This window comes from Leptopilina boulardi, unplaced genomic scaffold (genome assembly GCF_019393585.1).
Source record: "Leptopilina boulardi isolate dan_hultmark-lab unplaced genomic scaffold, ZJU_Lbou_2.1 LbouV2_214, whole genome shotgun sequence".
Taxonomy (NCBI): Eukaryota; Metazoa; Arthropoda; class Insecta; order Hymenoptera; family Figitidae; genus Leptopilina; species Leptopilina boulardi.
In genome coordinates, this window is record NW_026137768.1 from 1,105,153 (window position 1) to 1,131,727 (window position 26,575).

At 29.9% G+C, this 26,575-nt stretch overlaps 1 protein-coding gene across 1 annotated transcript in view; it reads left to right on the forward strand.

Moving 5' to 3' along the window:
- The first annotated feature begins 3,073 nt into the window (after positions 1-3,073).
- The window catches only part of LOC127279124 (cyclin-dependent kinase 5), a 119,354-nt gene continuing 95,852 nt past the window's right edge, over positions 3,074-26,575 (forward strand). Inside the window, exons 1-2 of the mRNA XM_051301277.1 lie at positions 3,074-3,241; positions 18,655-18,743. Of these exons, the coding sequence (XP_051157234.1) occupies positions 3,205-3,241; positions 18,655-18,743 (126 nt within the window). The 5' untranslated portion in view covers positions 3,074-3,204. The remainder of the gene's footprint in view (positions 3,242-18,654; positions 18,744-26,575) is intronic.

Consider the following 26,575-nt stretch of genomic DNA (forward strand, 5'->3'; position numbering starts at 1 on the left):
TGCGGTAATTCCCACTTAAAATATATATTTTATATCTTTTTTAATAACATGCATACTGGATATTGTTTAATAATGTTGTTAAAATGTAAAATGTGATTATATGTAAACAAACATACAAAATAATTTGTATCAAGTAAAGTTGCCTGTGTTAATGCTGATTCATTGATCAATTTAGCAGCCTCATTTTTCACTTTTTTATGTATAATTACACAAAATTAACTCGCATCAAACACATTTCAAAAAAAACGCCAACTGACAGTTATACACAAACACTTATATAACAATATACCACGTGACCTGTAATTCCTCGCTTTTCCGCTAGGGTTGTTAGTATCGGAGATATGTAAGGGCGGTATTCAAAATGCTTCTATTAAATCTGGAATAGGGATGGAAAAGTCGACTTCGACTTTAGTCGAAAGTCGACTTTCGATACTAAAAAGTCGACTTTTCGCGGTCGACTTTGATTCGGTCGAAGTCGATGAAAGTCGATCTTCGTCGGTCGACTTCTCGACTTTCTGTCAACATGAAAAACAACTGACACGTGATAAACACGCATGACGAAACTGTGGACTAACGGTTTTCGGGACGTTATATATTATTTTTCGTACATTGTGTTGCACGACATTATTTTTAATTAAATATTAAGCACATGGGTCCTAGTGCTGTTTGGATTTATTTTTCAAAAATTGGTGACGGCAGTAAAGTGCAGTGTACAGAATGTAAAAAGGAAATGTGTTTTAATAAGAATATTTAAATAATATTTAATAACAATAATTTCGATTGAATTATAATTATAATTAGATGATAAAGAATAATTTTAATATTTTAAAATAGAATGTTTTTACCATTAATGTAGAAATATAATCAATTACATTAAAAATGTTTATTCTGGATTTTTCCTTTCATAGTTAAGTATTACTTATTGTAATATAATTAAATTTAAGTTCATCAAATTAGATTTTTCTTAAAAAAATGATTCAGAGATAATTATTAATAAGTTATAAATGAATATTCTTAAAATAAATATGATTTCAAAAAAAGTCGATAAAAAGTCGACTTTTTTTACAAAGTCGACTTCGGTCGACTTTAAAAAGTCGAAAGACTTAAAGTCGATTGTAAAGTCGAAAGTCGACTTTTCGTTTCCCCTTTCCATCCCTAATCTGGAAAGGCTGGGGAAGAATTTTCATAAAGGCGCTTGTATACCTCACCGATCCCGAGTATACTTCTGTCGTGTACCATTGGAGTAAAAGAGACAAAAAGATATTTCCGTCTCTTTTACTCCAATGATACACGACGCAAGTATACTCGGGATGGGTGAGGTATACAAGCGCCTTAAACGGCCTATAGAGTGAGTGCTCCTTATACTACCCATAAGCGTAGCTTGGAAGCCACTAGTCGTTTCGTCCCGGTCCCCACTACTGGACTCATCAATAAGGCTACGTAGTGGGAAACCTGCCTTATACGACCATGGGGAAGTGAGAGTTGGATCGTGTATATATGTGACGTTCCATGAGGAAAGGGACCTTAGCTGCAAAAAAATGAAAATTGAGTTTTTGATATCAGTCGATAGATCTTGAGTTGCTCTTTCAGATACAAAAGTTAAAAATTGTACTTTTCTATTTAGTTTTTTTGTTATAAAGCATTAATCATGACCATGTTAATCGCGTTCCAGCACGGACTACAGAAACCATCCCCACCACTACTACACTAGTATACTTGTCGTAAGCGTGAGCTGTAGGAACGATGTAGTAGTAAGGTGGTGGGGCTGATTTTCGATGGAGGGTCTCAACCAATCAGGGACGCTCTACTTTAAATACCTTTTCTGGAAAATGCGTCTATTGCAGCTAAGGTCCCTTTCCTCATGGAACGTCACATATGCTACACGCCAAGCAACATCTACACTTATGAGAGAGCACATGGGTACTGACCAATGGCAGAGACATCCATTGGCCAACCCCCACAAGTGGCACGAAGTCCGTCCAACTTGTGGTAAGTTCGTTAGTTCGTGCCACTTATTAGTAATATCTTATAAAATTCATTTCTTCTTCTTCACATGAAATTGAAATGAAAAGCACTGACGAAATAGACGGCAACAGGATCCAACGGAATTGTCATATTTGTGAATGACCCTTCAAAAAATCCACTTTCCACAAGTGGCACGGAGTCTGTCTAACAAGTGGCACGAACTAACGAACTTGCCACAAGTTGGACGGACTTCGTGCCACTTGTGGTACGAAACACCGCCACTTGCGACCGAGACGCTCGTGAGTACGGAAGCGCCTACAAGTCACCAGCGAACTATCTTGTTCGCGTCACATTTTTAGCTGTGAAACCGAGGAACGCGTTCGATGGTTTCGCTGTTTCCTTGTTTTTGAGTGACGATAAAACACACTATACGGTTCGATGGTTCTCTGGTTTTACTTAGTTCTATCGTTATCGAAGTCTAAATTTTGTATTAAAAAAATAAATTTAAATTTAAAAACCGAAATATAATAATATATTTAAATTATATATTTGAGATATATCAGATATCTTATAATGTGTGCCTAAAAAATTATTTTATTTAAAAATAATAGTACAAAATATTAATAGTATAGTACAAATATAAAATGCAAACAAATCAACTTACTTCAAAATAATATTTTGTACTATTATTTTTAAATAAAATAATTTTTTAGGCACACATTATAAGATATCTGATATATCTCAAATATATAATTTAAATATATTATTATATTTCGGTTTTTAAATTTAAATTTATTTTTTTAATACAAAATTTAGACTTCGATAACGATAGAACTAAGTAAAACCAGAGAACCATCGAACCGTATAGTGTGTTTTATCGTCACTCAAAAACAAGGAAACAGCGAAACCATCGAACGCGTTCCTCGGTTTCACAGCTAAAAATGTGACGCGAACAAGATAGTTCGCTGGTGACTCGTAGGCGCTTCCGTACGTGAGCCGTCAGGCTTCCGTAAAAAAACGCAGCGTTTACCTTGCGTCGAGCCCATTGTGGAACCAGCCTAATGCATCTCGTTCGCGCGCGTACGACTTTCGCGTAACTATTATGCGTTGACCTTAATGTAGAGGCAGCAGAAGAGTTTAGAATGAGAAAGAAGATATCGTCTGCACAAGTGAAAATTTGTAAACAATTGATAATTGAATTTTTATGCCAACAGTTATTTTAAAAAGATAGATTAAAATATGCAAAAATATGAAAAACTTGAAAAAATAGGCGAAGGTATTTTATAAAATTCCATATTTACTTCTGTAAATGAATTGATATATTTTCGGTAACATATTTATAATCATCTTTACATTTATAAACCATAGTACATAGAATATCGACGGCTCCCCCTTTGATATAATGCTTATTGACATGACAGTTCAAAGAATTGTTACTAAAATATTCGTGTAATATGATTCCGATTGAAATTTAAGTGCAGGATAATTCCCATTCATAATAAAGTTCAAAACTACTTTTAGTCATCATAATACCTATTTAAAGGTTACTAGCGGATGTAAATGTTATTCAATAATTATCGTAAAATTAAGGTTAAATTTCAATTCTTATTGATTATAGTTGAATAAATATATTTGTCTATTTATTATGCAGATCGTGCGGAAAAAACCCTCAAAAATAAAAATTCTTAAATTTTACATATGATGTAGTATATATGAAACGTTAAAATTAAAAATGAGATTTTACATTCATGTAATGCATGGTTGCCATACAGTCAGGCGTTAAAATTTTTCAAATATAAATTTTTAAAACGAAATTATTTTTGAATGAATTAACGTACTTTAAAATATGAGTAAAATTTTCTTTATATTTTTCTAAAGTTTAAAACTTTTTGACATAAATATTTTAAAACTTTGTATTTTATAAAAAAAATTTTTTGCAAATTTTTTACCTTTATGCTCTTTTAATTTTTTTTTAAAGTACTCTAAAATGTTTCTTATTTTATCAATATTTTACCTCCCCCTCAAGGAAATTTTGTGGTTTTTACATGCATATTCGAGAAAAATGATTGATTATACTTTTATCTTATTATTAAGACGTTTATCCACGGAAATACAGACCTTCAGAAAAAAATAATTAATTAACATTTAAATAATTAAAATAATATTATTAATTGTACTTTCTGAAAAAAGAAGTATCAATTTTCAAGAAAAAAATGTAAAACCTAAAACATTTCTTTCTAAAGAATTTTTTAAAAATGATTTTATTTCAATATAATATGGCTTATTTTCTTCAGAAAATGATTCTCTTCAACTTCACTAGAGGGATTTTCAAACAAGCAAGTCGTTTGGAAAATATGGCTATTTGTTTAAAAAAATCTAAATTTATTTTTTAAACAAATAGCCATATTTTCCAGACGGCTTGCTTGTTTGAAAATCCCTCTTGTGAAGTTGTAGATAATCACTTTCTGAAAAAAATAAGCCATATTACCCATTGAGCACATAATATTATAGTATAATATTAAGATTTCCTCCTTATGGTAATATTACAAACTTATTTGAAATATATAAAAATTTCAAAGTTTTTTATGATAAAGCAGAAAAAAATAATAATTAATCAGTCAAATATTTTTAAGTGGTTTTTGAAATTTTTTGTAATATTACAGTAATGTTACTGTAATATTGCGTGCTACACAAGTACAATGAAATCAAATCATTTTTAAAAATTCTTTAGAAGCGATGTGACAGAAAATTTTTATCCTATGTAAATTGAATAAACAAATAAAGTTTTTAGGTTTTACATTTTTTTCTTGAAAATTGCTTTTTCTTCTTTCGGAAAATAAAATTAATAATATTATTTTAATTATTTAAATGTTAATTATTTACGTTTTTTGGAGGTCTGCATTTCTGTGGATAAACGTCTTTAACAGTGTCGAATTTACAGGGTAGGCAACATAAGCAGCTACTTAGGGCGGCAAATTTTAATAGTTTTCACTAGATATAACATTTCTTGAATGGTTAAAAATTATACATTTTATGTGATAGTACATAAACCTGATACATTCTTAAACCACTAAAAATAAATCTTTCTTTTTTATATAATTTTTTGTTTTTATTAGTATAAAGCACATAAATTTCTGAGTGATTTTACTCATTTACGATTTTAATTTTGCCGCCTGTGTAGTAATTATTTGACAGCAACTATTGGGCAGACTCGTTTGAACTCCTTACACTGAAAAAAAACTAGTAGGTTTTACTACTTTTTAACTACTCTGAGGAGTACAATAGGTCCTCAACTGAATTTAAACGGTTCCCAAGCAGCACGCTATATACCCTGAATATCCGTTGAATACCACAGTGGAATATTCGCATGATCTTCTGGGAAAATCAAAATGTCTGCATCATGGGAATATTCCATAGTGACATTCAGGGTATATTCTAGTGACATTGAGGGAATATTCCTCGGTGACATTAATGGGATATTCAGGTGATATTGTGGAAATATTCCAATGATATTGAGGGAATATTCCACGGTTACATTGAATTTTTTTTAAAAATGTGTTTTTAATCTTCCTGCTTATTCAAATAACAATTTATAACATATTTCTATTATTTCAACACTTCAAAAAAATTCAATATAACCGTGGAATATTCCCTCAATATCACAGGAATATTCCTTTAATATTACCCTCAATGTCACTGGAATATACCCTGAATGTCACTGTGTAATATTCCCATGATGCGGACATTTTGATTTACCTGGAAGATCATGGGAATATTCCACGGTGGTATTCAAGGGATATTCAGGGGATATACTCTCTAAATTTGAATCAGCGATAAGTATACCACTGGTACCAATCAGCAGATATACACGGAAAGACTTTGTGCATCACTTTGTGTTAAACTCGCCACGAGATTTTAGTAAACTTTTTACCAAACTCGGAAAAAAAGGAAAGATATTAATAATTCGTAGTCTGACTATTAAAATCAGAAAAAAGTTACTGACGTACAATAATTGATTGTTGAGAATTTTAAAATTTAATAGTCAGTCGATCAAAAAATAAAATCTGAAGTTTCACTAAAAAAACATTTGGCTTTTAATAGCGTGACTACTAAAGTTGCCATCTGAAACCTCATATATACGTATATATATATCGACAATCGACAAGTAATGTAGAAATCCAATTTACCTATGAACGAGAGATCACATATATAAACGCATCTGAACCTAAAATCGCCTAAAATACAGATAGGGTAAACGCTCGCTTTAACCGACGCAACGCAAATACAATTCATATCAACGATATCAAGAGGGCAGTTTATTTTTCTTATATACTAATCTCACCATTTCATTTCCACTTACGAGAAAATTTTTATTATGTTTAAACTTATTTCAAGTGCAATAAAAAAATTTCAAAAAAATAAATTATTTAATATTATTAATAAGGTCAATTTTAGGAAATGTCAGAATTAATTTTTTATGCAAACAGGATTATTAAAAGTGTTCGTTGTGTAGACATTTTTCTATCTATGCCGGAACTATTCAACTGCTGACGCTACACGGACAAGCTCCGCTTGTTTGTATGCGTGCTGTTTTCATCGTGAGACTATTAAATTGTAAACACGACGCAACGAAAATGTCGTTCTTACAAATATAAAGAATATACTTTTGACATTCATTTTTTCTTAATCTTAATTTTTCTTACAGCGTTAAATGAATATTTCTTAGCGTGACTACTAAATTTTGATAAAAGAGAAAACATTTTTTGTTGAAAACATTTATATAAAATGATAGTTTTCCATTTTTTCCGAGTTTGGTCGCGAGTTTACTAAAATCTCTTGGCAAGTTTGACAGAAAGTGATGCACAAAGTCTTTCCGTGTACGCTGAAAAATCAGTGAAATTCCACTAATTCATCAGTGCATATAAGCTGATTGGAATCAGTGGTATACTTATAGCTGAGAATCAGCGAGATTCCGCTGATTCAAATTTAGAGAGTACCGTGCTGCTTGGGTTCTATTAACTATACAAAAATAGTTAAACCAATTAAAAATGTAATTAGTAGAATGACATTTTGTGATTGTATTAACTCAATTTAAAAATGTTAAAACAACTCAAGATGTAAGTAGTAGATTTTACTACTTAAAGTGGTTCAATAGGCTTTAAGAACATTTTTTGGTACATTTAATAAATCTTTTGCAATTGAAACTACTACTTTAAGTAGTAAACTTTACTACTAAAAGTGGTTCAATAGGCTTTAAGAACATTTTTTTGTAGAATTAATAAATCTTTTGCAATTGAAACTACTACTTTAAGTAGTAAATTTTACTACTTGAAATAGGAAAATAAAATTATTTTTTATTTATAATTGTTTATTATCAGTAGAATTGACTTTTTCATCCTCTCTCCTATACTGACGCTTATTTTATGCTCTAACGATTATATACCTAACAGAGAAAATTTCTAACCGACGGGAATTGAACCCTCGACCCTAACGCTCGCTATCCGATACCTTAACCGACTAACCACGCACGCTCGCTACGACAGTCTGCAAACTACTCAAAGACTACTTTCTGCTTGTCCAATTGGTAATTTAACTATTTAAAGTAGTCATTTTTACTACTTTTATTAGTTGCTATAACTATCCTTTTTAAGTTTTGACTTGTAAATTTTTCATCTTTTAATTATATTATAAGTTGTTTAATTGCATAGTGCAAAATAGTGTTCTTAAAGCCTATTGAACAACTTTAAGTAGTAAAACCCTTCTAGAAAAAATCAATTAAACACGATTCAGAACGATTGAGTACAAAATTTTTTTAATCGTTTTGAATTGTTTTCAATTGAGCCACCGCGTACAGTAACCGCAGATGCGCTCGGGCTGTCTGGCCCAAGCGCAATATCTACTTCGAGTTGCGCGGTGTAGGCCAATTCTAGTGTTCTTATTGGCCAAATCTCGTTCCCACCACTCAATTCGTAGTAGATATTGCGGCTGGGCCAGACTGCCCGAGCGCATCTGCGATTATTGTACGCGGTGGCTTAATTGGAGTATATATTTTTTCAATTGATTTGAATTGTTTTCAATCGTGTAAAATAAGTTAAACTTTTTCAATTGTTTTTAATCGGGTGCTATCGGGAGAACGATATACGCACATGCACAAATAGTTAATTATAATAATAAGAAAAGTGTTGAATCAAACAGGAAAGATGTTTTTCTTATAAGTGTTTTGTAATATATAGTTTGTTCTGTTCGTGCGTATGTGTCAAATATTTAAAATCTAAAGTAAAATTTCTAGTGATATGGATAATGTCAATATGTTTACTTATCCTATATATATGACGAACAAATTAAATATGACAACCTTTGAGTTGTTAATACATAACCTCAAAAAAATAAAAATAAATAAATGGGTACGTAAAAAAATACATATAAACAGAAATTAAATAAATAATTAGGTAAGGGAGAGTCGGTAGTGGCGAGACACTATCTTAAAATCAGAGTCTTCATCGTTCAAACGTAACAAAAACAAAGGAATCAAAGAGAAAGAGTATAATAATTGATGCCTTTAAATCATAATATTGTTTCATTCAATCATAAAAATACAGGTAAATATTTTTCTGATTGTGAGCCGCTAATCCATGTCACAGTTACTAAAAACAAATAAGCTTTTCTTCCTGTTCATCTTTTTCAATTTAAACTATAGTTATGAAAAATATTGTCGACAAAACGTACAAAAATTATATCAAATTCATTAGGACATGTACAATATTATTAGATATAAAAAAGCCACTGCCGACAACAAGTGTCTCGCCGATGCGGAAACAGCATTTTTCGGTAATGACGATGTACAATCCTATGCAACGAACAATAATTCATAGTGCTCTGGAAATTTTGAAGGAAACTTCCCGGCTGAAAAACCTTGTAGAAGAAAATGTACAAGTTCTTGTACATGTTCATTAATGAACTTGTACATTTTCTTGTACATGTTCAAGTAATATTCTTGAACAAGTTCAGCATCCGGAATTGAGACATGTTCTTGTACAAGAAAATGTACAAGTTCATTAATGAACATGTACAAGAACTTGTACATTTTCTTGTACAAGTTTTTTCAGCCGGGTTAAATACTAAAGACTCAAAACATTTAACCCTTCAGAAAATTCCGGAAATTTTTATATATTATCACTTATACCGATGAGAAATAAAACTTTTGAAATATCTTGAAACTGTTATTAACAGTATAGCGATATTTCGTACATCAAAAACGTATGTATCATATTGAAAAGTTAAAGCACAATAAAACTTGACTTTCAGACCAGAAGTGCCAGCACAGTCAGTTCAGCTGTCTGAAATATCCTAATGTCTCGCCACTGCGGACAACGCCCTACATATAAAAATAAATATAAGAAAAAATTCTATTTCTTACATTTTAAAATAATTTCAGTTTTTAATTTTTTTTTAGAACAAAATTTTTAGTTTTTCTAAACTTTAGGTGTCCAGCAGCTTTTCAAAAAAATTTAGAAAAAAAAAATTCTGTATAAATTTTGTTCGAAGTTCACCTAATCTCCTTCCAACAACAAAAAACCATAATTTTTCAATTAAATATTTTCAAAAATTATAATCAAATTCTTTAAAAAGTTCAATTGTTTTCAAATTTTTCAATTAAATTTTACAAAATTTCAATTATTTAAAAATAATAAGTCAAAACCTTTCAATTCTAACTCTTCCAAAATTGAATTACTTCTATTAAATTCTATAACTATTTTATTTATAGAAAATTTTAACTAATACTTTTTGCAAATTTTATCATAAATTAAAAAAAAAAATATTTTATTAAAATCTTTGATTGCAACTCTTTGAAATATCAATTTTTTCTAAAAATTTTAAATTAAAATTCTTTACAAACTTATTTAGCGCTAGAAACGGATGTTAAACCCGTTACATTTGTATAAAGTTTTTCATTCATTAAAATATTTTCAAAATTTTCAATTTGAAATCACCTGAAATTTAATTATTTCTACGAATCTTATAATTATTGTAGATCTTCCAATATTCGATTATTTAAAAAAATTCAATATTAACTGAAAGTAAACAAAATTTCAGTAATTCAATTTAAAACAATACTTGATGTATCTGTCAAAAATTATTTTTTAAACATTTTTTCGATAAATTATAAACGAGAAACATTTCGTTTTGTGCAGCTTCATTCAAAGATAAATTAAAAAATAACTTTTAATTAATTTTTGATAAAATATATGATTTTCTTCTGTGGTGACAAATACATTGATAAATATTTTAATTTTTTAGTTCGGAAAATAATCTTTGAAATAATGATATACTTCTAGACTGTTTAATTAGTTGCATTTTTTAAAATTTTCAAAATCTCCCGCCAAGCAATAGTACATGGAATACAATCTATAGAACACGATTGAAAACGATTGAATATAATAAGAAAGTCAATCGTTTTCAGTTGTAAGAACACGATTAAGAAACACGATTGGGGACAATAGAAATTTCTTTCCTATTGTTTTCAATCGTTTTCAATCGATTTTTTCTAGAAGGGAAGCTACTACTGAAAGTAGTAGTTTTAATTGGAAACGATTTGTAAATTTTACATCAAAAACGTTTTTGAAGCTTATTGAATTAATTAAAATAGTAAAAAATTACTACTTAAAGTAGTAGTTTTAATCACAAAGGATTTGTTAATTCTACAACAAAAATGTTCTTAAAGCCTACTGTACCACTTTGAGTAGTAAAATCTACTACTTAAAGTAGTAGATTTAACTGGAAACGATTTGTAAATTCTACATCAAAAATCTTCTTTAAGTTTATCGAATTAATTAAAATAGTTAAAATCTACTACTTAAAGTAGTAATTTTAATTACAGGCGACTTGTTAATTCTACAACAAGAATTTTATTGAAGCCTATAAAATCATAGAAATTAATAAAAAATTTACTACTCAAAAAGCAGTTATATTAATTAAAGAAAATAATTCCTTTTACTACCTTTCATATAACTGGTGAATAGTAGTTGGATTTACTACTCTTCAAATTTTGAGTTGACTACAATTCCACTTGTTTTTACTACCTTAAGAAAGTTAATTTTACTACCGACCTGTAGTTGTACTTTAACTACATATTTACGTAAAATCAACTATTACTTATTACCTTCTTAAAAATAGTTACATTAACTACATAAACATGATTAGATTAACTAAAAAAGTAGTTATTTTAACTATTTTCTAGTCAACTACATGTCATTTGACCATAATGACATGTTATAAAAATGATATTTGACATAAATGACATTTATCAAAATTGACATTTGACATAAATGACAATTATCAAAATTGTCATTTAACATAAACGACATGTACCAAAAATGTTATATGACATAAATGACAATTATCAAAATTGTCATTTGACATAAACGACATTTATCAAAACTGTCATTTGACATAAACGACCTGTAACATAAATGTCATTTAACATAAATGACATTTAGCAAACTTGTCTTTTGACCTAAATATACTACTGCGAATTTTAAAATGACCAATAAAAAGCTATTATTAAAATTCTGATTGGTCAATTTTGAATTTCGCGCTAGAATATTTAGGTCAATGATAAATGTCAATTATGTCAAATGACATTTATGTTACATGTCGTTTATGTCAAATGACAATTTTGATAATTGTCATTTATGTCAAATGACAATTATGATAATTGTTGTTTATGTCAAATGACATTTTTGATAAATTTCATTTATGTCAAATGACAATTTTGATAAATATGTCATTTATGTCAAATGGCATTTTTGTAACATGTCATTTATGTCAAATGACATTTTTGTTACATGTCGTTTATGTTAAATAACAATTTCGATACTTGTCATTTATGTCGTTAATCCTAGAAATACCACTTCCACGAAAAAAGTTTTTATATATGCCAACATTTAGGGCTCAATTAGGGTTAATTTAGTACCACATGCAAAAATTTAGGGCCCTTTACCTATTTAAAGTAACCCCTTGTACTGCTAGCTTGACGTCAAGCTGGAAGTACCACACCAAATCTAAATATTTTCCAAATATTCTCCTTTAGGAATTTAGGGCTCATTTACTCTGTAAATCTGAATTAGTAGTTTTCTACTAATGAAAGAGTGTGTATTCAAAAACCACCCATGAGAAGTTCAAAGTAATTTTTTTTTAAATCAAGTACTTAGAAATTTAGGGCTAATTTATGGGTTCTTAAATAGCACTAAATTAGATGTTCAAAAATGATCCACCAATTTTAAAAACTACCCCTGAGTACTTCAAGCTCAGTTTTTACAAAAAACAAGTACTTTGGAATATAGGGCTAATTTAAGATAGCACTAAATTGCACTTTCAAAAACAATCCACCAACTTCAAAAACTTCGCCTCAGTAATTCAAAAATTTCTTTTACATTTTTATATCAAAAATAACGATTTTTAATAAACAAATTAATTTTTTTAAACTTTGGAACCTATTATTTTTACTTTTTTTTAATTTTTCCATACCTGAAAATAGTAAGAATATTTTGCAAAATAATGTAGACTAGTCATCCAAAAAGGGTAATCAGGTTATCCGTAAAACATTTGCAAAGTATTTTTGTAATATTTCCATGTATGTAAATATAAAAAAAGTAAAATAACGAGTCTAAAGTTAAAAAAAATAATTTGTTTATAAAAAAATCGTTATTTTCTTTAAAAAAAATTAAAAATAAATTTTTGAACTACTCAGGGGTAGTTTTTAGGATTGGTAGATCATTTTTAAACATCCAATACAGTGCTATTTACGAGCCTTAAATTAGCAAGTAATTCTTAAGTGCTTATTTTTTTTAAAAAATTGTTTAGACTTGCTAAGGTAGCGTTAAATTTGAATTTTTTCAGTTATTTTGTGAAATTGTGCCAGCATTAAATTTGGCATAAAAGAATTTAAGAGTCTTAAATAAGCCCTAAACTTTAATACCTTAAAGACTTTCCAAAGAGTATTCCTTCATTGTGTGGACAAACTACGATAGCGTTAAATTTGAATTTTTGTTTTTATTTCGCAAAATTATGCCGGCATTAAATTTGGCAATAAAGCACTGAAGAGCCTTAAAAATGCCCTAAATTTTGACCTACAGTAGACTTTCCTACGAGTGCTCCTTCATTGTGTGGACAAACTGATGTAAAGTAAAAATTGAATTTTTGAAAATACTTCGCGAAATTATGCTGGCACGAAATTCGTCAATAGAGCATTGAGGAACCTTTAAAAAAGCCCTAAATTTTGACCTATAGTAGACCTTCCTACGAGTATTCCTTCGCTTTTTAGACAAACTTAGATATCTTAAAAATTAAATTTTGCAAATATTTCGCGAAATTAGGCCGGCATTAAATTCGACAATGAAGCATTGAAGAGCCTTCAAAAAAGTTCTAAATTTTGACCTATAGTAGATTTTCCAAAGAGTGCTCCTTCATTGTGTGGTCAAGCGACCTTAATGTTAAGCTAGCTTGTCCACAAGTTTTTTAAAGAAAATTCCGAGAATTAAATTCGTCATTAGGGCATTCAATTAGCATTAAATTAGCCCTTAATTTTCAAATAGGTTTTCTCCAGATCGGACAATGTGGACAAGCCAGGTTAACGGATCTTTAGAAATGCTGACTATAGAGGCAGATATTTTACGTTCAGTAGATTGGGATGAGATAATCCACACTTTTTCATTTCAAAAAGCACGGCGCAAAAACACTTAACAGTTATTTGACTAATTATCCGGGGTCAAAAACTTTCCATCACATCACGTTTTTTAAAAAACAGGGGTTGAAACCCCTAAAAATAGCGTTTTTTGACATTTTTAAAAAAAGGTACAGCTAAACCCTGACGTGCTAAAAACTTCACTGACATCAGAAATTAAAGGCTGAATCGTGCCCTTTAAAATGAGCTCTATGCCAAACTGTTCGCATTCTTAAACTAGGGATTGTGTTTATATCTAGGGGTGCAAGAAAAAAATGTAAACTGAACTTAAAAATTTTAAATTCAGTAAATTTCAATAAAACATGGTACCTAGTGGTTTTTGGAGTCGATGATTACGAATCTGAAGGCAGATTTCAAAAATTTAAAATGGCGGTACGATATTTTATTGAGATATAATGAATTTTTATGTCCGCCATATTGGATCCGCCATTGTGAATTTTTGTAATCTAACTTAAGATTCGTAACCAGCGGACTCGAAAGCCTCCAGGTGCCAGACAAAATTAATATTAATTGTCTCAACCAAAATTTGTTTAACACAACAAAAAGTAGAAAAAACGATTTTTGTTGTCCTAACTAAAGTTTAATTGGGACAACCAAAATTTTGTTGATTCAACAAAAAAATTTTAGTTGCTTAAAAACTAACCAAACGTTTGGTTGTCAATACCAAACCTTTTTTTCAGTACATTTTTTATTGAAATGTACAGAATTGAAAATTGTTATTTTCTGTTTACATTTTTTTCTTGCACCTCTAGATATACACACACCCCCTGTTCTAAGGGTGCATGCGAACAGTTTGGCATAGAGCTCCCCTGTTAAAAAAAAGTTGGATAGCGAGAATCGGGAAAACGTATTGAAGCTCGGTATGTTGAATCCGTTATTTGAATTTTAACATATTGGAGTGTTAGGTCGAATCCGTTGTGTGTAGTTAGTCCAATACGTTCGATTGAAAATAGCGTTAAAACGAATGAAAAAACGTTTTAATTGGGATAAAAGTGACTTTTTATTAATAAAAAGGTTAAATAAATTGTGGAGAGACCAGAATTAAGAGAAAAATGGAACTTTCAATTAAAAATAATAGAATTAGGTTATTTAGTAAATGTGTTACCATTCGTCGGGTAAGTATGCTACTCTTTTTACCGACAATGGATACAATTTATTGAATTTAAATTTCTATTGTCGGTATAGAACTGAATAGAATAATTACTTTCTTTATAAATTAATTAATAGCAGTTAATGTAAATAGTGATTAATAAAGAGACAAAACAAGAAAATTAATGAATAATAATAAGTGCAATAATAAATGAAAGGAAATGAGAATAAATAAACTAAATTCTCATTTTAAAGGTAAGACAAAATTATTTATTCACGAATATTAATTGATTATTAATAAAAATAACCACAACTTTTTTACAATGCCCATGTATGTGTTAAATAAATAAATATATTAAAAAAAGTATAAGGCCTTAAATTAATTTTCTTTTTATACCTTTTATTAACTAAAAACTAAATCAGTTGTAATAATTTTTTCCTTTCCAAATTGTAATTAACCATCATCACTATTTACATTAACTGCTATTAATTAATTTATAAAAAAAGTAATTATTCTATTCAGTTCTATACCGACAATAGAAATTTAAATTCAATAACTTGTATCCATTGTCGGTAAAAAGAGTAGCATACTTACCCGACGAATAGCTCTCTTCAATGGTAACACATTTACTAAATAACCTAATTCTCTCCACAATTTATTTAACCTTTTTATTAATAAAAGGTCACTTTTATCCCAATTAAAACGTTTTTTCATTCGTTTTAACGCTATTTTCAATCGAACGTATTGGACTAACTACACACAACGGATTCGACCTAACACTCCAATATGTTAAAATTCAAATAACGGATTCAACATACCGAGCTTCAATACGTTTTCCCGGTTCTCGCTATCCAACTTTTTTTACAGGGTCATTTTAAAGGTCACGATTCAGCCTTTAATTCCTGATGTCAGCGAAGTTTTTAGTACGTCAGGGTTTAGCTGTACCATTTTTCAAAAATGTTCCAAAACGATATTTTTAGGAGTTACAACCCCTGTTTTTTAGAAATCGTGATGTGATGGAAAGTTTTTGACCTCGGATTCGTGTTCAGCACGAAAAATCCGTTCGAAAACACTATGTCCAATTTTATTCGCAGAGAAAAAGTTGAGATTTTTAGGGCAGTGTAACTTTTGTTTATATCTATATGGGTGATTCTCTCGAAAAGAACAAATCATGCTTTCACGGTAATTTGTTCAAAAATAATTAAATTAAATGAAATTATTAAAAATTTTGTTAGCCATACGTTATGATTTAACAATTTTCAATCGGATCACTAAAGAAAAATTCAAAAAAATGCCTAATAACTGAAATATTGATTAAAATCTCATTTTACGGAGGAAATAAATATAATAATATAATTATTTATTTTATATTATCGCAAATATCTAAAAAAATACGCATTTGTTATGTAGATTCAAAAACTTAAGGTGAATAAAAAGGATTAATAGAAAGGGCGGCATCCCACACAGCACAGTATATTGCTGTAGATTCCCGGTCATTTCCCCGAATAGACATTTCCCCGAATGCAAGTTCCCCGACAACCGTTATTTATTTATTTATATTTCATTTTTATATTTTATTTTTACATTTTTATTTATTTATTTATATTTTATTTTTACATTTTTATTTATTTATTTATATTTCATTTTTATATTTATATTATTTTCGAATTCATGCTGAAAATTCGATTTGTAAAAATATTTGGAAAAAATATATTTTTCTTCTTTGCAGCAATTTTTTTCCATTCGGGGAAATGTCCTTTTTGTGTATTCGGGGGAAAAATTCGGGGAAATGTCCTTTTTGTCGATTCGGGGAAATGAGTTTCTGGGAATTGGACATCGGGGAAATGTACATTCGGGGAATATGATTCGGGGGAATGGTCGGGTACCATTGCTGTAAGCTTACCTCAAGCTTACATGTAATTTTTGTAAGCTAACCCTGTAAGCTTCAGGTAAGGTCGAGGTAACATAAAAATGTTCGCCATACAGTAAGCTTACACAGAAAGGCCATAGTAAACTTACATGGCAAAGTCACTGTAAGGTTACAGTAAGCTTACACGGCAAGTTTTCAAAGGTATCAATAAATAATTTTTTTAAAATATTTATGCGCAGTAGCTTTCTATGGCACTTACGAATGAGCAGTAAATTTTTTTAAGCAAACCCTACCGGGGTTTTTTATATAAATGACAAAATAAATATAGTTGTGCAAAACAATTTATTGTTTACTGTAAGTTGATAAATTAATACTTTGTTATTTGTTAGCAATTAATATAAGCTTACCGTGTAAGCTTACTGTAACCTTACAGTGATCTTACCGTGTAAGCTTACAGTGCCCCTACCATGTAAGCTTACCATGACTTTACCATGTAAGTTTACCATGGCATTACTGTGTAAGCTTACTGTATGGCGGACATTTTTATATTACCTCGACCTTACCTGAAGCTTACAGGGTTAGCTTACAAAAATTACATGTAAGCTTGAGGTATCCGCCACTGGTCTTTAAAAATTTATTTTTTTGTTGTGAACGTGTTATTTAATTTTTCTAACTTTTTTCATCCAATTTTTACGACTGTTACATTTTAGAAGTTTAAATTAAAAATCTAGATCAAAGAAACATATGATTTTTTAAAACTAGAAATCGTTGGCCCTTGAATGAAAAGTTTTGAATTTCATTTTTTCTGTATGTATTTATTTATCAGGGTTGCTACAATCAGGAAAATTTTTTTATCAATGAAATGTCAGGGTATTTAAAAAAATGTGCTGAGAATATGTTGTAAACATAGATTTGCTATTATAAGTTATCTTACATGTTCATATGGTGCATTTCCATGAAAAAGTGGACATTCTGTCCGTGCGTCATGTCGGGGCCTGACATGCCCAACCACAGTGATAACACAAGTCTACGAGTTTTTCTTTTAATTATCAGTGTGGTTTCTAATGTAATTTTTTGTACTGAACACGATCCTTGGTTCCAAAATTCCGTATCACGTCAGGATTTTGAGTAAAAAGGGGGTAAAGTCTTCTAAAACAGTGTTTTTGAGGGTTTTCATTTTTTTTCCTTAACCCGACGTGCTAGATACTTCTATATAGACTTAAATTAAAGCTTAGAACGTACACTTTGAGATCCATATACGCAAGATAAAAAAAATTTCAAATTTGGAAAAAATGGGGGAATTAATCCCAATAAACTTTTTGGGTGTCTTGAAATTAATTTTTTTCAAAATTACAAATTTTTTTTATCTTGAGCATATGGGTCATAAAGTATGCGTTTTAAGCCTTAATTTAAGCCTATATAGAAGTCTCTAGCACGTCAGATTATGGAGAAAAAAAATACTGAAAACCCTAAAACACATATTTTTCACACACACATTTTTTTCAAAAGTTTTTGTATCCTGCGCATATGGGTCGTACAGTGTACGATTTGAAGTCTAATTTGGGTCTATATGAAAGTCTTTAGCACGTCAGGTTAAGAAAAAAAAATATTAATAACCCTTACCTTAAAAAAAAGTATTATATTGTAGACCTGTGTAATCTGACCAACTTTTTTTCCGTGTATTTATATTGATTAGTAATACCCTAACAGCATCCTTAATAAAAAGTTCTTTCCAATTAGATGATATCATTTAAGTTGATAGAATCATAACAGATTCTATTCGAAAAATAATCTGCAAATTATTTGTTATTTTTATCCTAGTAGAATTCTAATAGACTCCATTAAAAATTAAAATTCTTTTTAAACCTTCTAAAAACCTCATTTGCCATCTATTAGGATCTAATTGTTTTCTATTAATTTTCATTAGGCATTTTTACTAGGTTATTTACTGTAACAAATTTTCATAATAATTATATATTCTTTTAGGTACATATGGTACAGTTTTCAAAGCCAAAAATCGGGAAACTCACGAAATTGTAGCATTAAAACGAGTCAGACTGGATGATGATGATGAAGTAAGTACAATAAATTTTATCAGAAATTAGGTATACAGAGAATTAATAAATTTTTTGTGAAGATAAAAAACCTCCAAACAATATAAGATTCACTTAAAGATTTCCAAAAGTATTCATTTTACTTTATCAGTTTCAAAAAATCATGTTTCTTCTAACGGATTTCAAAAGTTCTTTTTTTCTAAAAATCTTCTGCTTGCTCAAAACATCGAATAAAAAGCAGATAAATAAAAATCGGATACATTTCTCTTGCAATTGGTGATATTAAGTTTTTAATTAATAAAAAAATTACACTTGAGGATTTTATATCGTTCTACTTGTATCGTATGTTATCAGAGACAAATTATTGGGAAACAAAATTTTCTCAAGACTGTGCGACACATATATTCCATTCAAAACTCCTGTTCAGTGTTTTTTTTTCTATTTGTATAACCAGGGTGTCTAACGGTCAGGGAAATCAGAGAAAGTCAGGGAATTTTGTTGGTCAGGGAAAAGTCAGGGAATTTCAGAAAATTTTATTCAAATTCAGGGAAATTTCTACAAAAATTAAAATTTTTGTGAATTTAAAAGTTTTTTAATCTAAAAAAACTTGAATGGTTTTTATTACCATTTGTTACTACCATTAGAAATTAATTTATTGTTAATGATAGAACGTCCAACAGCCTTCCGGCAGGATGAAAAAGACTCACGTGAGTCCCTCCGAAATCGCTTTATAAAATTAACATGGATTCAGATAATCCAAAAGTAAAATATATCGTTGGAAAGGTAAAAACACAAGCTTTTAGCGCATATGAACATAAAGTTTGTAAATTAAAATCCCTAGGCTAGGGAATTCAAAGAAAAAGGACGTTTTTATAGGGTTTTTTTGACGAATCCAAAAAAATATTTAAACTGAATTTTTTTTAAAATAAACTATCACATTTTATTCTTTGAAGGCTTCAGAAGAAAATGAGAGTAGTTAGACCGAAAAATATTGGTTTTTGTAGATTTTACAGTGAATTTACGAAAAACTGTTTTTTTGGCTTGTAGCAAACATGCAAAGTTTGAAGGCTTCGAAACATGGTTTAATATTATTTTTTTTAAAGTCTAACGCATGAATTTTTTCGTTTTTACGTCTACTTTAATAGGAAAGGGTGACAGAAAAAAATTTTGAGTTCCCTTTTTACCACCCTCATATATATAGGGCTATCCAAAAAAGCCTTCCGGCAGGACGGGCGCTTGGACGTTCTATCATTAAATATGTCAATAACCATATTTTTGTCCAAAGAAAGCAGAAATAAAGTTATTAAAAAGTCAGGGAAAAATAAAAAAATTTCAGGGTGGAATCAGGGAAATGTCAGGGAATTTTTCTCTTAATCCTTATTAGACATCCTGATAACCAAATAATAGCGAAAATTGTAAAAATTTAACTATTGAATTTGTTTAAATGATTAACTATACTTTCACATATTGTTTTAATTAAGAAAAAATTTTGTTATAGCGTCGCTAAACAAATCTTAAATAATTTTTAAATCATAAAAAACAATTTAAGAACAAGCCCATAGAGCAATTCCATGGGATTTGATCACAAGAATTTTTGATGATTGGAACAATTTTATTGAAACCTTGTAAATATGTTCATTTATGTGTACAGAATGGAAGCCCACAAACAATTTTTCAAAATTTTCAAAACTTTTTGAGATATCTCTAATTAAAAATTTATGTCATTTTTAAAAAAAAACATGTAACTTTTTTTCTTGTTATCCAAATGCAATCAATATTTTTTCAAATTTCTCACAAAAAGATGCTATTTTAAGAAAAAAGTAGTTCATGGAAAAAAAAATTTTTTTTGCCCGGAAAAAATGCAAAAAAAATTTTGAATTCATTTTTTGAAAAAACTACCTCTTCGATTTCAAAAATTTTTTTTCTACTTATTGCCTATGATGTTAAGAATAACTTCTCTAATTTTCATAATGGGACAGCAAGAACTTTGCGAGAAAAAAATTAAAACGTTCGTGCGGCGCGGCGGGACGCGCGCATCTTAGTTTTCACGTCCATTATATGTATAGTATGGAAACTTGCAAACATCTCGAAAAGTACGAATTTTCGTAAAAAATGTTCAAGACAAAAGTTGTTCCAAACCAAAAGATCTACATTTTTAAAATCAAAAAATTGGGCCCAGGGCCCAATGTTGGGCCATACAATGGAAAAAGTGGTTTTCTTAAATGAGACCACTAATTTCCAGTATCAAATTCGTAATCCCTATGAAATTCTGCGTTCAGACATGTTGTATAAGTGCCCAAAATATTAGTCCCAATGTCTGGGATTGGACCCAACATTTTTTGACAAACAAATAGGTTTAAAAAAAATCTCATCTTTGGGGGCCCAATGTGAGACCTACAGTAAAAAAATTAGTTTCCATCCATTTCTTACACGGAGAGAACTGGATAGTGGGTAAGACTCTCGGTTGGTTTGTGGTAACTAAACAGTCTTGTTAATTTTCGACGGACCAATATAAGAGTATGCTTTACTAGACAGCCGTTTAGTTATAGTAACATGTTCACAGTACAGTAGCACCAACCTTTAAAGCAGTTAAAAATCTAAAATGGCTGCTTTTGTTTTAAATATGGCAAACATAACCTATAATGTGTGGATTGTATTTCGTGCTTCCAAGGTCGAGATTTTTTTCCGATTTCGAACTCCCGGTTTCCCGGTCCACTAGCCACCCTGGTTTCATTTAAAACATAAATAATAAAGTATACAGTTTAAATAAATTCTTAATAATTTGAATATCAATTTATTTCAACAAGATTAACAAAAAAAAATTAAATAAGAACGCATAAACAAAGTGCATTATTTTTCAATGTTTATAATAAATATTTTAATTCATAACACTTTCTTAAAAAATTTATAATTAAATTCGATATTATTGAATTAAAATATTATAGGGGAATAGTGTCAGGGTTGGACACTTGGCTTTTTTTTAAATAAGAACACTAGCGTCACCTGTGTGCGTACGTGACGAATCTTCTAGTAGTGTAACCTAACTTTTTGTGGCATTACATTTTTGGAGAATCAAAAGTAGCGTCTCCTGTGACTTCGGTGCAATCGAAGAGACAAAAAAAGTTTTGTTTGACTTGTGAATAAACCTAAAAAATGTGTAAAAAAAAGCAAGAATTCGGCAAGGTAAGCTTATTGAATGTATTGTGGGGTACATAATTTAAGAAGAAAAAAGTGAAAAATCGAATCGCGACACATGTCTGGTTATGGTTAGCACAATTCGAAAATGATGCTTCTAGTTAGGGTTGGACACTTTATACAGTTACGGTTTGACACCCATATTAATTATGAATTTCACCCAATTTATAAATAAATATACAAATAAATTTTATTTTATTGATATTTTAGTGCAAAATTGTGCCAAAGATATTAGAAAAATAATACTTAAATTGTATAAATTTTGTTCATCATTTCATTGAGTTATTTGGAACAATAAAGCGTTATTTTTTGTAATTTAAGTTCATTCCTTTTTTAAACCCATGAAGCTTTACAATTTGTAAACAATAAGTAAAGATAAACATGGAAAAATAAGAATAAAAAACATTACAAATGTTATTTTACGTTTTTACCAATAATGCGTTTCGATTTTCAAAAAGTGTCCAACCCTGACTGAAAAGTCCAACCCTGACTAGATTTTTTTTTTTTAATGTTTATAACTTTTTTAATTTTGGACCAATCAATTTACGGTCCACAGCAAAAGTGTTCCTCTTTTGTAGATCTTTCCACCCATATGCCACAATTGACTGAATTTATCTAAACAAAATATTTATAAACAAAAAACCAAAACTGTGTCCAACCCTGACACTATTCCCCTACTTTTTACTAAAAAAACATTAACTGCAATTTATATGAATACGTAGCAATATAATTTTTATTTATTTTACAGAAAACCACAAACTATTTTTGCTAGTCATTGCTTATTTTTAAAAATGATGACTTTTTCTAGATTTAGTGCAAATATTTTTTTTGCAAGAATATTTTTTATAAATGCAACATATAAGAGGAGATTTTTTTAGGAAATGTTTTATTATGTTATTATGAATTATTATGTTATTATTATTATTTATTATGTTATTTTATTACCTACCTACATGCATGGTTGATTTATAAAAAATATATTATTTATTATCTTAAACAGCGTATTTAAGTGACACCATGTTTCGCCCATCCGAGAGAAAATAATGAATTACAAGTTGTGGCGAAATTAATTGTTCAATTAAACGACTAGTAACTTTCTCAGTTACCGAAACTTCGAATGCATGCAAACCGACATTGAAACACTCAACCTGCACTTCTTTACATATAAAAAGTACTCTTTTGTTATTTACAAAAATTCTAAGAATTTCACCGAACACCAGAAGGCCGTCTGGATTTACGTCCAGAATCACGAATGACCCAACATTAAACTTAACTCCCGAAGTATGAACCCAAGGTGTATCAATACAGGGTTGTAAAAATTCAGGTGGAAGAGAATCACCAACATTTCGTGCATATTCATCGGTCATAATAGATTTCACACAATTACCGTCACCCATCTCAAATTTCGAAATTAATCCTTGGTTGCTGAGGAGACGTTCGCACAATTTCAACTGCTCCTTGATAGTAATCGTATGACAAGGATTTTTTCTGGACGATGTTGATGTTGCAATCTCGATGTTTTGATTCAAATCTGAGCAAACTAAGATGTGCCAAAGGACCCGACTTGTCAATGATAAGTCTGTAATGACGCATATTATGAAACTTTGGTTTCAATGTGTCTTTGAAAATCTTAACGTACAAATGATGGTGCTGATTTACAAGCGGATCGAGAACACTTATCAGCTCTGGTCTTAAAGATTTTGCAAAACAAATATCTAAAATTTGTCTCAGAACGGAAAAATATTGCCACACTTCGTGCTTCATGTCAATTCCACCCTTAATGATGTCATTGACAAGAAGTGGAAAAATCAACACAAAGGTGTGCATCTCGCTTGCAGACATGTGCAATTTCTTATTCTTTACTTCATCGTATTTGAAAGGAGGTGGTCTATTACGAAATCCGTTTTTCTCGTAATTGAAAGATTTTAATTTTTCGTTAAATAAATCCAGATTTAACCACTTCATCTCAAAAACAAGATAATAAAGCAATTGCCTCATAGCATACTTACACACACCTTCGAGTAAATCATGTGCAATATCTAAAAAAAAGTTCAAGACAACGTGGAAAAAATCAACGAGATTCCAGATAGAATTTTCCTTCACACCTGTGTTTTTAGGATCTTGAAATCCTTCCGCTAAATATTGCTCGGGACTTCTAAAATGCTTCTTTTCAATGCAACAGTGTCTCTGGTTTTCTTTCTTCGTCATTTTGCACAATCTACAATAGTACGTAGCATTTGGACCCTCCGTGAAACCAGTCGAACTATTAAGAGCCTCGTTGTCACCCATATATAGACCTAGACAGACGTATACCATCCATATTTTTCCTTCAACTACTACGGGAATTCCCTCTCGAAAAACGTGATTCAATTCGTCAACAACAATTTTGAAAACTGCATCATTGCCATCTTGGCAAGTTTTTCTGTCAACGGAATTAAATAAGGCAACCGTAAAAATATTTTCTATCCTCGAACGATATTCAGGAGGTAAACACGGAATTTGAAAATAAACTGCACCAATTTTATTGATCCCTGCGTGTGATCCAAGGGGGTTGTTAATTTCAAAGTCGTCGTAATATACAAATACTGGAATTACAAATTTGTCTCCGAATTCTTTTACCTTTTCCGCCCAATGTTGCCACTCAATTTTTCTTCTTTTAAAAACTGTAAATAGTCAAGGATTTCTCTCATAACTCCTGACATGGATAAAAATTCTCTCATCACTTCCCTCATAGGAATAAATTTTGCTTTGATATTGTTTCTCTCTTGAACAATTCTTCCCTCACGCAAAACATTGTCAACTTGATCTCCAATGATATAGTCCTTTGGAGAAATAAATTTATTTGTTTTTTTAATAATTTTCATTCTGCGATATTCTGTTGACAGCGTAAATTTAAATGGCTTCATTATTGACTCCTGGAATGCAGTAAATTTTTTTTCGTACTCTTTTTCTGGTGTGCTTAATGCCGGTTTAATTATGTCAAGAATATTTTCGATTAAGTGACCGACATTCTCCACAGCTTCTTGTACAAAACTGCGAGGCAATTTTGAATCAGCGTACAGTTTGCACACATAATTTAAAACTAATGATTCCACTTGTTTTTCAATGTCGGAAGGAATCGCTGATGGAGCATTATCGACTTCCATTTCAATATCTTCATCTTCAGGTTCGAAAGAGCTGCCCCTTGCAATATGTACACTGATATTATCAACATTCGGACCTGGACCTGAAGAACTAAGACACTTATGGACGCTTAAAAGATGCCTTCGAAATTCTTCCCACCCTTTAAAAATTCTAAAACACTTTTCTTCTTTACATGTAAATGTATCATTGTAGTCTTTATGATTAATTTTTAAATGTAATTTTAATGAATTTATGCTATCTTTGGCAACATTACAAATGATACAACGTGGCATTTTGAATCCAAACGAAAACTTAATACAAATTACTTTAAAAAAAAATTATAACTTTAAACAAATTTTGGGAATAACTTTTCCACAACAGTGCACACAGGATCCCATTCAGTCGTTAATCCGTATAGGACGCGTTGAACTAACAGCCAAATAGAAATACTCTGTGGCTGATAAACAGCGTGAAGAGCATGAATGGCTTTGAAGGTGAGATCTATTGCATGGAGAGGTGATGCAACTCGAAATTGGACACCATCGACGTGTATATAAGAATCCGTAATATTGTGGACATTTGGTCCTACAACGATGGCGAATGGCGAAACATGTAGTCTTTTCTCCAAAGCTCTTTTTGTTATCCTCTCCACTTCTGCTGGATAGCAATCAATATTCTAAAACAAAGATGAGGATAATAAAATTTTGCTACTAAAAATAGGGTGTCTAACAACAACTGAAAACATTTTCAAACTGAAATTGTTTTCAAATTTTCAAATGAAAAATATAGTTTTCAAAATATTAATTTTAATTTTCAGATTATTTATTTATTTGTATATTTAATTATAACCAACTTGTATTATAAATTCTCTTAAAATTTAATTATTATTATCACAGTCTTTCAAAATATCAATTATTTTCAGTAAAATATAAATTAACTTTCTCAGAAATATTTATCAAGTTTTTTAAATATTAAAATAATTTAACTTGGAATTTTCATGTATAAGTTCGAATTTTAATCGTTTTTGTTAATAATAATAATTCAATTTTTTTGTTATGGCGATGTTAAGGTTTTCAAAATAAAAAATAATTTTAAGGAGGGTTCAAGATTTTCAAAAGTGTCGCTGGACAGCCTGTAAAAAGCGATTTTATATATTTATATATCATAAATAAATGTAAAATACCTTTACGTGCAAAAGGAATCCTTCCTTAATCTCTAAACTATTTGCCACCCAATTCGATCGAATTCGTTTGCTCTTCTGTTCTTTTAAAACGATGTCGCAAAACGCTGAAAGAACAGCTGCATCACTCCAATCTGAAAATAGCAAACTTACGTTTTATTTAAAAAGACAAAAACAAAAATTAGAAAAAATGGGAATAAATAAAAAAATTAACGACAAAAAATATTGTAATTGTTTTTAATTAAACTGAGATAAATTAAATAATAAAATTAAATTTACCAGTTTGGCTTGTTCCACATGACAATTTAATAACTGTCTCTTTGAATCCAGGCCATTTTGAAAAGAGCTTATTATC